At 37.8% G+C, this 16647-nt stretch overlaps 1 protein-coding gene across 1 annotated transcript; it reads left to right on the top strand.

The window, feature by feature from the left end:
* Window positions 1–3957: 3957 nt before the first annotated feature.
* LOC102712198 (ubiquitin carboxyl-terminal hydrolase 17-like) lies at window positions 3958–11867 on the top strand. Its single transcript, XM_015840899.2, has 11 exons — window positions 3958–4720; window positions 6377–7043; window positions 7124–7212; window positions 8954–9039; window positions 9124–9286; window positions 9773–9893; window positions 10014–10171; window positions 10262–10346; window positions 10514–10726; window positions 10911–10972; window positions 11073–11867. Exons 1-11 carry the CDS (start codon window positions 4311–4313, stop codon window positions 11797–11799), a joined length of 2781 nt encoding a protein of 926 aa, XP_015696385.2. The 5' UTR covers window positions 3958–4310; the 3' UTR covers window positions 11800–11867.
* The last annotated feature ends 4780 nt before the right edge of the window (window positions 11868–16647 follow it).

Below are 16647 nucleotides of genomic sequence, written 5' to 3'. Positions count from 1 at the left end.
GCGGTTGGGATCCTTCTCGGCGTTGGGTTGATGGATCCGGTCCAACACGAGATCCGGCGGTTGCGCTGGTTGGGGGAGGGGGAAGAGGCGCCGCTGCTTGAGCATGGAGGCGGAGACGGCGGCCGGACTTCGGGAGGGGGATCGCCGGTGGGCTCGAGCCTCGTGGATTCAGCTGCCTGCTGCTGCGTTGCGCCGTTGCCCTGCTTTTGAAAAAGTGAAAAGAGTGGAGAATGTTTTCAAATTCGGAAGATACTCCATTGATTGAAAAAAAGGTGCACTTTACAAAGCCTATAAATCAACCTAAACTTTTGAAGTGAAACTTTTCATCGATCAGTTTTTCAAGTCATTTGCTTTGGCTGTGACTTCTGTTTGAGATAACTAAGGTTTTAAACATTGAGGGATTGTTTGAATAGCTATTCGAGGGTATAAAAGATTAAATAACCTAGTAATATAAAATGAAGATTTTGTTTTAAAAGATTAGATGAAAGAGCTTTTTAAGGGTTTTAAAAACGTGGGACAATGAAAATCCATAATTGAATTCAAATGGATCTTACTTCATGGGCTAATTTTTCAAGCAACATTTAAAAATAGTTTCATGGATAGACCTCTTAAAACAACACATATTGTGATTTCTCGCTATAAGAGCAAGGCTAATAATATAATCAACAAACTATTTCTTGTAATCTTCTTTTAGCCGACTTATATAGTAGTTATCTCTTTGTCATTGATACAGGATTCATATGTATCTCTCACATAATTTTTTGGTTCTTGTGTCCAAGCTGGCTATAAGATTACAGCTCACTCCTCCTCTCTCTCCTCTCATCTATCCTCCACATAAGCAATTAGCTAGTTTGTAGTCCGCTATTATACTTGCTCTAAGTTAGTGTACTCCCTTAACTCATAAAATGCCAGCTTTAGAAATTTTCTCTCGTGATTTGGTAAGAAACAAATAGACTTAAGTAGATATTATTTTAATGCATTATCTACTTGATTATAAGAGATAATGAAACATTTAGAGTTACATTTCCCAGCAAGATACGAATATACGATACATACATAGTCTAAATTAAGTTGCGGTAGTCAAACGCATATAGAGCAGAGCACTAAAAAGCGCCAACAATGTCATGGCTAACCGCAATTAATTCTGCTGTGCATTGAACGTTTAGTGGGCAGGTGAGTTGGAAAAGAAAGAAAGAGAGTACAAATCTAAAAGGTTCTACAGTAAGATTCTACAATCTTCGATTTAAAATATATAAGTATTTATATAAAGTTTAAATGTTATATCATAATATAAGCTAGCATTTATATATTGATTCTCGTTATTTCAATCATTTTCATAATTTCAATCATCCAATGATTCTAGAGTTAATCGGATGCTCAAAAAGAGAGCCTAATCAATTTAAAATTTGAAAATTGACTATTCAAGTAACTTAAAAAGAATATGTTGGTATCTCCAATTTACAATCTACGTATACTTATATTTTAGAATAGATGTAGTATTAATTAACAATGAAGTTTGTCTCTATCATATTTTTGGTGGTGGTGGTCGAAAAGGATGCCAAAATGAAAAGTTCAATCGGCCTATGGCATCACGAAATGGCGAAGTTGTTGCACATATATTATACTCCCTTGTCGATAACTATAATCACTTTTAGAATTTGAAAAGTGTTCATTAATATAAGCAGTTCTTATGTCACCCATACTTTATTTAATTTCCCGCCTATTTCCCTATTCCAACAAATCAGTGGTAGAGCCATGATTTTATTACTAAGTATTGAAAGTTATTTTTTTAAAAAAATGTTTCATATGAGAGTCAATACATTGACATAAGCAATTTTACCATTCTTAAGAAAATACCAGAAGATACCACTGTTTTCTATGTAAAATTTGATATCTCTTGGTACCTTAGATACTAGAAAGAACTATACATAGTGGTACATCATGGTACCTACTTAAGAGTGAGAAAAATGCTCCATTGGCAATGATAAGTTTCAAAGTACAAACACTATTCCGGAGTATGAAATGTGATAAAATGACAATGGCGAGTTTTAAAAACACGTGTACTAGCACAAATAAACTGACCTGGAGATGTCTCAACTCTCAAATAGTTTGATAATAATGACATAATTGGAGAAAATAACATTTTGACTTTGCGAGTAGCCATGGTTTCGAATCAAAAGAGAATCTCATAATTCATAATCTGCGTAAAAAGGGGTCATGCATGCACAAGAAAAGTAGAATTAAAACAATCATTCAAATATTGCTCCCCGTCTTATTTCTTACCATATTCTTCACACAATTCATGCAAGAAAACACTGATATCAATAATGAGTTTGGGAAATGTATGTGGAATAAATTGAGAAATGTATATGCTAGAATAAGGCTCAAGTAAAACACCCTTGAAATTAATAGTGAACTGGACAAGATACATATTAATTTAATATCCGTTGCATGATGTCTGCTGTTTACATATTTTGACATGTATAATCACATGAAGATACAAATGCTCATGTTCAATTGCATCTGTAATGGCATTTCCTCGGAAAACTTTTAAACACGTCTTCTAACAACATCAATATCGACGCAGAGGGAAGTTGCTTGTATCAGTTGTATGAAATTTCCTCCTTCCATATTATAAAATTTTCTAACATTATCTATATTTATATATATACTAATTAATCTAAATACATACATAAATATATATTCGATACATGAACGAATCTAGTTAAATTCAGAAAGTGTTATAATATAAAACGAAAGGAGTAAAAACAAAGTTACTACACACTACGTTCCGAACCAATTAGCCAAAAGAGCTCACGGTTCACAAATGTGCCAAACCACCGAAAAGTTGCACCACCAATACCAATCACATCACATGTGGCTATGAACCTGGTGGGTGCCAGTTATCATATTCCATTTTTTTAAGCACTTTGCTTACATATGCGTGGAGATGTGCTTTGGAGCAAAGTCTCAGCCCTGCAAGATTTGCTGATCTCATTTCTCTTCTCCAGAAAGTTTGTCAAAGTGGCCCCAAAACAAAATTATAGATAAACTATTGAAAAAAAAGGGAGTAGTATCAAGCAACTTTTTTGCGAGGAGACTGGGAGAGTATAAAGTACTTTTGTTTTGAAAATGATACTTGACCTCATCAGTTTGAATGCGGGGAGAGTATCAAGTGTAGAGTACGCTCGAGAAGCAGTCATTAGGAAAGTCATACTTTACCTAATACTTCAAAAAGGAAAACATAAACAAAATAATTTTCTTATAGAGGACGACATCATTACCGACATATGAAGAAAATACCGTGGACAATATTTGACATATGAAGAAAATACGAAGTCGATATGGATAATATTTGAGATAATTGGGATTGAAGAAATAAAGAATTATTTATTTTTATGATTATTTAAGAGTATAACTAGATGATTTAACTAATACAAAGTTAAAAATTATCTCTAGTCATATAAAATTTTTCATACGTAAAACACACCATTGATAAGGTAAAAAAGTGTATCCATGCAAAAACACATAATCTGTAGAGAGGGCAAAAAAACGTGGCCCAGTTCTCCAATAAAATACTTCATTCGCAGAGTAAATTTAGAACACCATCGCCAGTTCGCCGCATCGCTGGGCTCCCCATATCGTAGCGTGATTAACACCGAGGATGTCGGAGTAATAATAAGCAAATGCAGTGACCACGCAGCGATTAAGACCCGGTCGGTGTCTCCGTCGCTACAGTCACCGACCCGGCCCGCCGGCCGCCGCCACGGCGCCACCTATCTACAGTTCCCGCGGTTTCTCCCCCCGCATCGAACGGCCGGGAACGAACAACCAACCTCCGCCGCCGCCGCCGGCCACGCGCCACGCGGCCCTCACGGCGCCGCCTGGGGAGATTTTGGGGGGAAAAAAATAAGGGGAAGAGAAGAAACAGCCGTTACTACCGCGGCTGCTCCCTCCCTCCCTCCCTTGGCCGCTCACGTTTTCCACCCCCCTCGCCACCGCCTCGGCGCCTCGCCTCGCGTCACCTCGCAGCCAGCTCGCCCCTCGTGTCTCTCCGCGCTGCCTTCCGGAGTGTTCCGCTGCGGGCGTTACCGCTCGGGGTGGACGACAAAAGAGTGGGGGAGGGAGGCGAGCAGCGGGGGGAGGAGGAAGCGGCGAAGTGCTAGTGTGCTACTCCGAACCCTAAATCTCCGGTGGCGTTGGGGGGGCGGTGCCGGTGCGTGCGTGCATGCGCGTGACGGCGGCGGTGGGCGGTGAGATCTATGCGCTGGGCCGGGGGCGCGGGGAGGGGAGTCGGCTGAGTGGTGGGGATGGCGTCGGCGGCGTCGCTCGCGGTCGCGGTGGTGGCCGTCGCGGTCGTCGCGCTGGTGGCGGTGGCGCGCGGGGCACTGCGGCGCGCCGCGGCGCGGAGGGAGGAGGTGCGGCGCCTCGCCAGGCTCGCGGCGGTGGAGGCCGAGATCGCGGAGCGGGAGGAGTATTACTATGCTCGGGGGCGGGGCGCGTTCGCACGTGCCGGTGACGTGGCGGTGGCGCCGCTGTGGACCATGCCCGAGGTGGCTTCGCCGAGGGGGGATGAAGAGGAGGAGCTCGCGGCGGAGATGGAAATGCCGGTGGTCCGGGCGGCCGCAGCAGCAGCAGCAGCGACGGTGAAAGGGGTGTGCGTGGTGTGCCGAAGGCCAACCACGTTTAGATGCAAGCGCTGCAAAGGGGTCAAATACTGGTCAGTGACTTATCATCATTCTTGAGTTGTTTTATCAAGCAATTCATGTCGACAACGATGCGGCATTGTGCAAATGACATAAAAAAATACTACTAGTTTGATTTTCCAACAGGACGCTGCTATGCCACTGATTTGAATGTTTCATAAGGGTTAATGCATTACCTCTGTAATATTCTTTGTGTTAAGCGTGGTTTCCCAAATATTTGTTGTATATGACTTGATAGGCTAATGGCTTACCACAAACTGCATAAAACTTTAGCACATGATTTTCTGAACACTGACATGCTAGAACCTGCATTACCTCTTGTAAATATTTAAGAAGCTATTAATATAAAATTATAATTTTTGCATGTTCAATCAAATGATGTGTTCGTGGAAAAGTGGTCATGGACAGCACTTTCAAGATTATAAATTATAAATTCTGGCACAGTTGCACAGTTGTGCTAACTGCTAAGCAGTGTTAGCGTCTGTCGTAGTGTGGGACTGTGAGGAAGATGTGCCAGAAATAGGAGTAAATCATAAACCATGACAGTTAAAGTGCTTCAAGGAATTTAAAGTATCCAGTCTTGCTTATACCAATGTTTTGATGAGAACTAATGAACACAACAATCATTTATTACTTCTAACTGGTAATATTTAGTTTCTCAGAAGAAGCAAGGTTGAGGATATTTTTGTTGATTCTGAGTAAGTATATCAGCTAATTAGAATTACCTGTATAATCAAGTTTGTCTCAATTGATTTTGAGCATGGTTGCTGCTTTATGTTCAGATGGTTATATACCTTCTTCATACCACATAGATTATATCAAATTGTTCTGTTGGATATATTTGGCTAGGCGTCAATGTGATCCAGACCCAGGCTTATCCATTGATTACATTCCCTATAATCCAGGCCACTCTCAATCGTTAAATATGATACCGTGTTCTGGAGTTCTGTTTACATCTATTGTTTAACAAAATACTAAGTTTCTATTTTGTGTATTATCTTGGGTGCTACTCCAAATCTCTAATTGTATGAAAAAGGGACATGAAACAAATGCATTAGGCGGTCTAAATATTTAATAGTCATGCATTAATTTAAATTCAACTGCATGCACTTTATGTGCATGCAATCCAACACAACCGAGTTGTGTAAAAATGCAGCGCTTCATTTATCGAATTAACTGCGTTCCACTTTATATCGTTCTAGATTATTAGTTAATGATTTTAAAATTCCTAAAAATGACTGGTCATCTACATATTATGGACAATTGCAATCCTTGAAATGTATCTCTTCTATGTTAAAATTTCTTTTGAAGGTATTGAGCTACAAATGAATCCTGATAATTGTCTTAAAAAAATCAAATTGCCATGGAGTTAATATGTCTAAATATTGCAGATCAGAACACAATCTCCAGACTTGATATCACTACTTCCTGTTTTACTCCATGTCAAGGCTTAGTTCTTTTGTTCCGAGAATGCCACGCTTCCCCTTCTTATGTGATTCCATCTTATCAGTTTGCTCTATATTCATTGGTTAATACAGCAGAAATATCTGTTTAGTTCAATTTTTTATCATGACTTTGCAAGTTATGCTTATTGTATCAATCGTATGATCCTTAATAATATCTATGTTAACCAACGTGCTACTTCACCAATTCCCTTTTGTTGGTTGCAGTACCTTCAAGTGCCAGATATCTCACTGGAGACAAGGCCATAAAGATGAATGCCATCCACCAAGCATTGGTGCCAAGCCAGGCAAGATAACAGTAGTTTCTAGTGTTAAAAAGGGTGTTGGAATGGACAGTTCATTTGAACAAAGTGCAATGTCTGGCATAGAACAAGCTGTTGAAGTCAACAAGTCAGTTGCTGCTATGCTTGAATTGTCTGAGGGAAACTTTGTCTCTGATGGTGTAGATAATGAAAGAAAACAAATGAGATGTCAGAAGACATCTATTACTGGAAAGGTTTCTGAGGATGTCCTTGACAACAATAGAGTTAGATCTGTCGATAGTTCCAGGCTCCCAACTTCTGGTAAAGCTTGCAACCTTCAGGATGCTGCTGTTGCTGGGAATTTCTCTCAGATTTCAGCAGGCAACTCCAGTTCTCATGTTGAACGTTCTAATGGATTGGAACCTGAACTGGAGCATTTTAACAAACAGACTCCTGGCACAGACAACCTTAATAGTTCGAGACGTTTGCCATCTGTATCAACTGTTGGCACAATTTCTTCCACTCATGGATCAGAGAAAGAAGGTGCTATGTCAAATAATCAGTCATTGGCAAAGAATATTGCCAGGCAACAAGCAGCTGCAAAAGTTGGGAGGAATTATCCATCAGAATTGGTAAATAAATTAGAAATCATTTTTAATCACTAACATATATCATTACACTCAAATTATCTAATGGTGTCTCAATTTTTCAGACACTTTTTCCATATGAGCATTTTGTAAAGCTCTACAATTTTGACAAGGTGGAGCTGCGCCCTTTTGGTCTTGTGAATCTTGGGAATAGGTAAACCATTATGAATCTGTAAAATATCTCATGTGAGGAATCATACTGAACTGAACGTTTGTGTAATTCTAATTGGGTTGATCCTAATGTTTTCATTTGGAAGTTATTTATACCTATGCAAGCCATTAGTAAACTATTTCTTAAAATGGCTTCTTACATTACTTGATTATCCTTTTGCACTGGAGTTTGGATGATTTGATTTATCAATGTCCTGTTGTTAATTCATGTGCCTTGCCACCTTGTGATGGCCTTGAACAGATATATTTTTTCTTTTTATCTTATTGCTGTACTTCAGGTAGTCCATGTAGAAGCGTTTTATTGTATAGAATATAGACTATGATGTAGAAGCATTTTATTCAGTAGAAGATAGACCATGTCGGTGTTGCGTTGATAAAGATGAAATCAAACATGTGATGATGATCCTGTCTTGAACACACATACTATCAATGGCTTCACCTTTCTTACCTGGACTTAAAACTATGGTCATTGCACTGGCAATAGAGCATAGAAATTTTTACGTACAGACTAAACAACATATTTATATAGTGGTGTAGCACAACCATTTTCTATCCAGCAACCTCTGATAGTTGCACTCTTGGGATGCTAGTCATATTTTTTGTAACTTTTTGTAATTTACTAAAAGGTGCTGTAGATTGTACAGGGCGACATGCTGCATCAAAGATTTATGGAAACACTACCTCCACCCCAAAATATAAGGGATTTTGGCTATAGAAATGCATACCCAAATATTTTAGGACAGAAGTAGTATATCACTTCAATATACATTATATGCAGATGGGTCTGTCAATTTTCTGTTATTATTTTGTAATGATGTCCACATGTATATTATCTGCTTTTCTGCTACAGCATGGGTAAGTAATCGATTTTTAGAGTTGAATATGATTCCACAATGTTATTCTTTTAATATAAAATACCATAATAATATAACCAAACGATGGTGCTATTATGTGCTTCCTTCTACTAGAAAGGAAATCTCCTGGATTTTTGGCAAGCTGAATGGTGTGTATAGGCTGCAACATGAGCTTTTACCCTACTGTATCCTGACAGTATCTAGCATACCACGTTCTATAAAAGCCTGTAGCTCAAATTGTTTCACTATGTCACATTAGATGGTTCAAATCAAATTGTGCAATCTTACTGATGCACATGCATGGTGCTACTCCCCAGCAGATCAAACCATCCTACGTGACATACGACAAAAATGGGGATGAGGAGATAAATATTGTAAAATATAAAGCAAATATATAGAACACCCACCAAAGGTTATGATGTGTCTAAATGTATAGTTTCTTTTTTTATTGAAACTTGAGGGGTTGATTCTGGGTTAAAACAGTCTTCAATAAAAAAAAGGTACTGAATGATAAATTCTGGGGATTAAAACATAACAGCATGTGTCTGAAATGACTTGTGGTGGCAGACACTGCTGCTTAGGCAGCTAGATTAGCACAACAGGCACACTACATCTTGATTTCTCCTTGTGTTTTTTGGTTCTCCTCCAGACTTACAGCTTGTGTTTTTCACCCGTAGTAATGTAGTATTGCTTTTAGCAGGGTTTGTTTTTCTGCCCTCATTATAGGTTCTCTCTTTCATGTAACTGACTCTATATAAAAAATTTTCAAGCATGTTATGTTATGTGTAAATAATTTACTTAACCCAAGTGATGCTTAATGCTGTGGTATTTGCCTAAACTTCCTTTTTTGATTTTTTGATTACTTTTCAGTTGTTACGCAAATGCTGTTCTTCAGTGCTTGGCATTTACCCGGCCACTTACAGCATACCTTATGGAAGGACTTCATTCAAGAAATTGTAACTTAATACTAAGCCAGAATTGTGTTACATACCATGCTATGTTTCTTTACGAGTAACAATATATTGATCCATGTTTTCTAGGTTCTAAAAAGGAATGGTGCTTCATGTGTGAGTTTGAAAAACTCATACTGGAGTGTAGGCGAGGAAAATCTCACTTGTCACCTACTGGAATACTATCTCATTTGCATGACATAGGAAGTAGCTTTGGCCCCGGTAGAGAAGAAGATGCTCATGAATTTCTCAGGTATGATATTTTTTTTATTTTTTGGCTGTAGTGCTAGGCCTTTGATGATAGATTTCGATGTCCAAAATTTACATGAACCTGATGGTAGCTAAATTGAGTTAGGTCAATATTTTTGAACTCGGGCTGATGATATGCTGTATAATGTTGACGAATGATGATGGGTACACATTCTGTTTGGAAAAAAATGGTTTGGATATGCACCCCTTTAAAATGTTATTGTTATGATAGCTATCATGGAGTATTTGATCAAAACAGAACTGTTGTTTTCCTTATTACTATACCATTGTTCCGTTTGGATAGGGAAACTTGTTAGAACACTCGCAGATACACTTGATTCTTGAAAATTATTGACCTGCAGGCATTTGGTCAAAAACATCCCTGTTTGTGATGTTCTGTAGAAAAAATCCTGTTTTGGTTTAGACAGATGTCAAATCTTCTGAGCACCATTAGTTTTTTCATTGCACTGCACTGATTTTAAGTTGACAGGTATGCAATCGATACAATGCAATCTGCTAGCATGAAGGAAGCCAGGAAAAATGGTGTCTGTGGACTGCCTGAAGAAACAACATTGGTGCAGTTAATATTTGGAGGCTATCTGCGATCAAAGGTTTTCTTCACAAAACACACACATTTTTCATGTTAATGTCTATGACACTCTAGTATCACAATATCATATCCAGTGAAATTACATCTTGTATTCTTTCCAACTGTTTCTTCCTGTTTATAGATAAAATGCACAAAGTGTCAAGGCAGTTCAGAACAATGTGAACGCATATTGGATCTTACTGTTGAAATAGATGGGGATATCAATACCCTTGAAGAAGCACTTCATCGGTTCACGTCTACAGAGGTTTTAGATGGTGATAATAGATACAATTGCAGCAGGTTGGTTAATTCTGTTCCATTGTTTAGATGTGCTCATGACTAAACTTCTTGCATCTATCCTGATATGCCTCAAAACTATTATCGTTGCAGATGCAAGTCGTATGAACGTGCTAAAAAGAAGTTGACAATATCAGAAGGACCAAACATCCTGACTATTGCACTGAAAAGATATCAGGTACCATTAACACTCCTGGGTCATCCTTACTTCAAGGTTCAATATGCACTAAAGAAATTTATTCAACTTCTGTTGGGTTACTTTTTCTTGTGTTTAGTTCAGATAAAGTTTACCGAGCTCTAGATTTTTTTAAATGTTCCAATGATATTTTCCTCTTATCTGGACAGTCTGGCAACTTTGGCAAGATCAATAAGGCCGTCAGGTTTCCGGAGCACTTGAATTTGTCTAACTACATGAGTACGGCAGATGATAATTCCCCCGTGTACCAACTCTATGCTGTGGTTGTCCATCGGGATGTTATGAATGCAGCCTTTTCTGGCCATTATGTATGTTATGTTAAGGACACACAGGGGAAGTGGCACAAGATGGATGATAGCCAGGTAAGCAGCACTTTCTTAATGTGCCTAGTGGTACACTTTTTTGGATACAGGAAGACATTTATAGCTTATTCCACGTCACCTATCATGACAACCAGAATGTTTTTCTTGTCATCCATTTTTATCTGGATTGATTTGAAATAATCAATTGTGTTCAGTGCTAAATGGCCTACCATTCTGTCTGTAGGTGAAACCTGTTTCTCTGGAAAAAGTTCTGTCAAAGTGTGCATACATGCTATTTTACGCACGGTAAATACCTGGTTTTCCCTTCTCTGAATCAATGGTGACATTTTTATCCAGCATGTGTGTAGCATTTTTGCTGGCTAATTTATGTTAATTGAAATGTCAGGTGTTCACCACGGGCACCAAACTCTGTAAGGAAAATTATGCTTGCTCAAGACCCATCGCGCACAAGGAAAGCCAGGCAGATGGTCGATCCAGGACCAGTATCTTTGGAAGGAGGAAGTTACTTGAGCAGGCATCAAGGTGGGCAGTTATCTAAAGATCATATAGTATATGACCTCACCTACACATTGGATACATTCGCTGGCTCATCATATACAGTAGTGGAGTCGCCGAGTCCAAGCGACAGCTCCTCGCTGTTGAGCAACTCTGATGCAGGGTCAACCAGCACTTTCAGTAGTGATAGCACTGACAGCACAAGGAATTCGACTAGCATGGAGGAGTATGATTACATATTTGGAAGCTCGGATCAAATGTACCCAGTAAGCACAGTGGTTATACCTGAGGAACATGAGCTTAGCTATTCGCGGCAGAGGTCTAGCTTGAACCCCAGCTCTTCAAGCCAATATGTTGATCAAGCAAGTGAGGTTGAGATGCTAAATCAGCACAAGGATAGCAGAGGGGGCTGGGATGAGGGTGATGGGATGCCATTCTTCTATTCCAACCAAGGTAAACATCACGGTAGTAGTAGAAGTAGCACCAGCAGTACTAGCAGTAACAGTAGTAATAGGAAGCTAACAGAGCAACGTAGGACAATTGGGGAGGTTGACCATGGCCCTGGAGAGGTCCATGGCAGCATTTTGATTAGAAGGATTGCCCAAGCAATTTATTGATTCAGGGGCTTGGGTTGTAGGTTGTAGATCAATTAATAATTTATCCTGTATAAATGCACTATTGCAAATTTGCAATTATTATGAAAAAGGCAGTTTATTAAGGCCTTGTTTGGATAGGTAAATATAACTACCGTCCACGTGGATGGGCTAGGATTTTGAACTAAAACCCTGGTACACATGTGGAGCGGTCAGGATTGAGGCCCATCCAAACAAGGCCTTAGAGAAGAGGCGTCCATCCTTGCATCCTGACATGATTCCTTAGTCGCTAGATTAATGGACAAGGTTGTGCCTAATACATTTTTTCCCAAAATAATGTTAAGCAAAATAATAGGGGAGAGTGTTTAATGCTCTAAATCTTTTACTAAATCCAATTCTGACTATAGAACGTGGAGAAAAGACAATCCAGATGAAAGTTAGTCGTTTTCATCTTTATTATCTCTTTTCGCTGAATCTGTAGCGAGTTGGGAGCAATTTTTTTGGAAGGGTGAGCATTCTGAACGCCAACGAACTATTTGTTTTTCTTAAATGCTTTTGGAGGCAAGTCTTGCACAATTGAAATATTTGTACGCAGACATTACCAATCCACGGTTAATCTCTCCTAAAGGATCAGCAAGTAATTTTTTAACTAATTATTTTGTGCATATTTCATTTTTACCTCAACTTGTTTGGTTTGGATTTAATTACAAATTTCGCCAACACTGGTTTTTGATTATTCTGCTGTTATTGTGTTTTTTTTTTGTTAAAAAAGGATACGTACTACTTCATCCTGCATATTTCATTTCTAGTCTTTATCATTTATTATTCCAACATAAATTCAAATTTGTTCCTTTATCTACATCCAATTCATAAATTGGGGAGTTTTTTTTCTTCAATATTTTGATCTATCCACATACTAATCACACTTTCTATTAATGAAAATCACTGTAGTCCTTTTCCCTCCTAAAAGTGGAGTCGTCGTGGGGCAAATAGAGTAACCTAGTCCACTTGACAATACAAATCAATGTGATTTAAACCATTTTTTGGTGGCACATATTGTCCCATGTCAAGCATTTATTGCTAATACGTGGCAAATACATAGTTTTGTGGTGGAAAATCTAATACATGGCCTGATGGCCAATGTGCTATAGAAATCCGCGGGGGCCTCCTCCGTTGTGTTCCTTTCCAAAAAGAGATGGTTCTAAAGAAATATGGCACGCCACAAGAAAAACTTTTTAATGAAAAACGTCAAACGATATATTTATAAATAAAAACTAATTTATGAATATAAATCTATATACTACCTCCGTTTCATATTAAGTTTATTTTTCAGTTTTCAGATACAATGTTTTAACTCTTCGTCTTATTTGAAATTCTTTTACGATTAATATTTTTATTGTTACTAGATGGTAAAACATGAGTAATACTTTATGTGTGACTAATTTTTTTAAGTTTTTTAATAAATTTTTTAGATAAGACGAATGGTCAAACGTTGGACATCGAAATCGAAAAATAAAGTTATTATGGAACGGAGGTAATACATATTTTTAGTGATCTAAAATGTAGGACTAAAAAAGTAAACTTCGGTGAGAAAAACCAACTCCAGATTTAAGGTTAGAAGTTTAAATTTTGGTTTATAAGTATCAGTAGAAGAGAAAAGGATGGGACGGTTGCAAACCATGCAGGAGCTAGACAAGTGTGTGAATGTTTGATTCCTAGTCAACCACATACTTGTTGACCATATTTCACTTCTTACATGTATGAAACTATGAACTATTTGAAATAGGACTATGGGACCATAGACAAGTATGATATTATATCATCTGTGTGACCCTTAAACTTTGTTCTGTCCGGCCCCAATTTCGTTGTTATATATTGGTCCTAATATTTTTATATTTACATCCTCTATCAAAAAATGACCCGTTACTTTGTCCCAAAACAAATTAACTCATACCTTATTACCTACTCTTAGTTCACAAATCGAGAAAATTTTAACCATTACTTATCCACTCACCAATACTTTTATATTGTTAATAATAAGGGTCATCTTGGTGTTTTCTCCTCCTCTTGTAACACTTAGGATTCTAGGAGTTGAATTTTTTTTGGCACAAGGTGAGTAAATTCAGTTGGGCCCAATTTGCTCAGCCCATAACTCCGAACCCCAGTAAGCGGTAGCAACTAGCAAGCTTGCCCTTTTTTTGTTTTCTTTTTTTTTCGATTGTTTCTAACGAATTTTCCATTGCTCGTTGTTTATTTCATAAAAAAAGTGAATTTTTGTCTTGTTATCATGCCATGTATGTAATTCTTTGTGGTTGGTTATCTCTCCCTAAGAAAATAAAGAGTGGCATTGTTGTGTTCGTGGTTCTTAGACGCCTTACTTTACTATGCCATTACCAATTCTTTGCTAGTGAGCTCAACTTATCCACGTATACTTTTATATATGGTCAAGTGACACGATATCAGAATGCTCCTTTTTTAAGGACAAAAAGAATGCTCCTATTGTCTCCAAAAGGGTTACTTAGACTTTTCGAGGTCGAGTTAATTAACCTCTTAAAGCACAAGATGAGTATTTTACCATCTAATGTATAAAAACCGGTTCAAATAACCACTTAGAAGGGTTGGGGGTTGGTTTTGCCACTACGGTGATTAACATGCTGATGACTGAGCTAATATTGTGACATTGTACTTGCTATGGCAAACTAGGGAGTCGAATTTGTGAAGCGTGGGGATTGCCTAAGTCATTGCTATGTCGGTTTCGAACGTGGCAAAACCACCTCAAAAATCATCAGTGGGTTATTTACTTATCTGAATTGGCTTCATAGTTTAGATAAAATAGAATACCTAATTCCATATTTTAGGGGTTCAGTAGATCCCAATCATAACATGTCAATTGTAGTAATTTGTCATTATAGTTTATCTTTTTTAAAAAAATTCTTTAGATTAAGTTTCAAAGTGTTGATATGTACTGCCTAATTTTTTGTGGTCATTGCAATTTGATTTTATAAAAATGTTGTTTCACTATTTAGCCTGTAGAATTAATGTTTTGCAAAGGTTATATTGCAGTTTGTCTTTATAAGAATGTTGCTTACACTTATCTTGAAAAATGCTGATTACGCCGCCTTGTTATTTTGCAGATGCCATGTATGAATGCTGGGAGCCGGAATACCCGCTCATTTCCTGTAGAACAGGGATGGAAGTACGTATCCTATATTGCTATCTTCAAGTTGGAAGGCACCGTCCGTCATCGTCCAACACCACCAACTTGAAGATAACAAAAGAAACCTCTATACAGAAGCAGAAGTAGAAATTTGAAAAGATAGATTAATTTATTTTTTATAACTTATAGAATTAGAATTTAAATTTGCATATTTACAAAGTAATATATCATATATTAATCTATATTGTTAATTTTTTTATTTTTTATTAACTATTTAAATGATATGCAAGAAATAGATAAATGGTCCGCCTATTGATCAAACGTTTGAAAATTTTAATTTCATCAATCAAATCTGGTCACTACCGTTGGATGATAATCTGAAGACACACACAGGTCAAAAATCTCATATACGTCCTCTCCCCTAAGTCCTTTATACATTAAGCGCGTATTTCACAGAAAAACAAAAAGTCAAACGCTTAAACAATATAAAAATGATAGATTAATATCCACCAAGCGATAAAATTCCATCTCCAACTGTATTGTGCATGTACGACCAACGCAATCTGCTTGACATTCTTGCATGCAAAGAGAAAATGTTGTGCATGCTATATTTCTATCAGTGTCATGCTTGTGTTAGCGTTGGTGTGTAGCTTGTGCGTATATGCCAGTCTGTGTACGTTAAGCGTGTGCGTGTGCGCGTGACACCAAAACCGGGGCTCTGTGTGTACGTCTGTTTGTGTGGGTGACACACAGAGACAATAGAGTCTGCAAAGCAGGCTCACACTAAGGCCCCGTTTAGTTCCAAAAAATTTTCACCCAAAAATATCATATCAAATCTTTCAATAACTAAATAGAGTATTAAACATAGATAAATTGAAAAACTAAGTATGCAGTTATGTGAGAAATTGTGATACGAATCTTTTGAGCCTAATTAGTACATGATTAGTCATAAGTGTTACGGTAACTCACATGCACTAATGACGGATTAATTAGGCTCAAAAGATTCATCTCGCGGTTTCCACGCCAGTCGTGAAATTCGTTTTTTCTTTCGTGTTCAAAAACCCCTTTCGATATCCGATTAAACATCTGATATGACACGTAAAAATTTTTATTTCAGAAACTAGACAACCTCTAAAGTTTGCCCGTGCATAAATAGCCAGGTCTCCCTGTCGTCCATGCGACGCGATGCCGAGACTACACTGCGCAGCCTACGGGAAATATAGACTACACTGCGCAGCCTACGGGAAATATAGGCCTGCATGGGCACAGAGGGGCAGACGTGATAGGCCGGTGGGGGCACGGCCATGCAGTCCTGCAGATTATTTTATGCATATACTCCACTACTCCAGTATACTGATGTGCACGCATCCAGCCATTGCAATGTTTTTACTCTGCCTTATTACATTCGAAGTTTTAACGATATATTTATAAATAAAAGATAATTTATAATTAAAATTTTATATATTGTTTCTATAGATCAAAAGACAACGATGGAAACTAAACTCGATAGAGAAAAACCTAAAAATTACTTTAAATTTAATGTTAAGAATTTAAACTTTAGCCTATAAGTTTAAGTAAAAATAAAAAGATAAAACTACATGACCTTTTATCTATGTCTAGGCTTATCAATTGATCGATTATATATATATATATAGAGACACACACGATGGATACAAAGTCTTATATTGTTTCAGTGGTTGTCAACTTGTTAAGTT

Source organism: Oryza brachyantha, chromosome 9 (assembly GCF_000231095.2).
Source record: "Oryza brachyantha chromosome 9, ObraRS2, whole genome shotgun sequence".
NCBI classification, from domain to species: domain Eukaryota; kingdom Viridiplantae; phylum Streptophyta; class Magnoliopsida; order Poales; family Poaceae; genus Oryza; species Oryza brachyantha.
The sequence above is the reverse complement of the archived record's forward strand: the minus strand, read 5'-3'. Positions and strand labels throughout refer to the sequence as shown.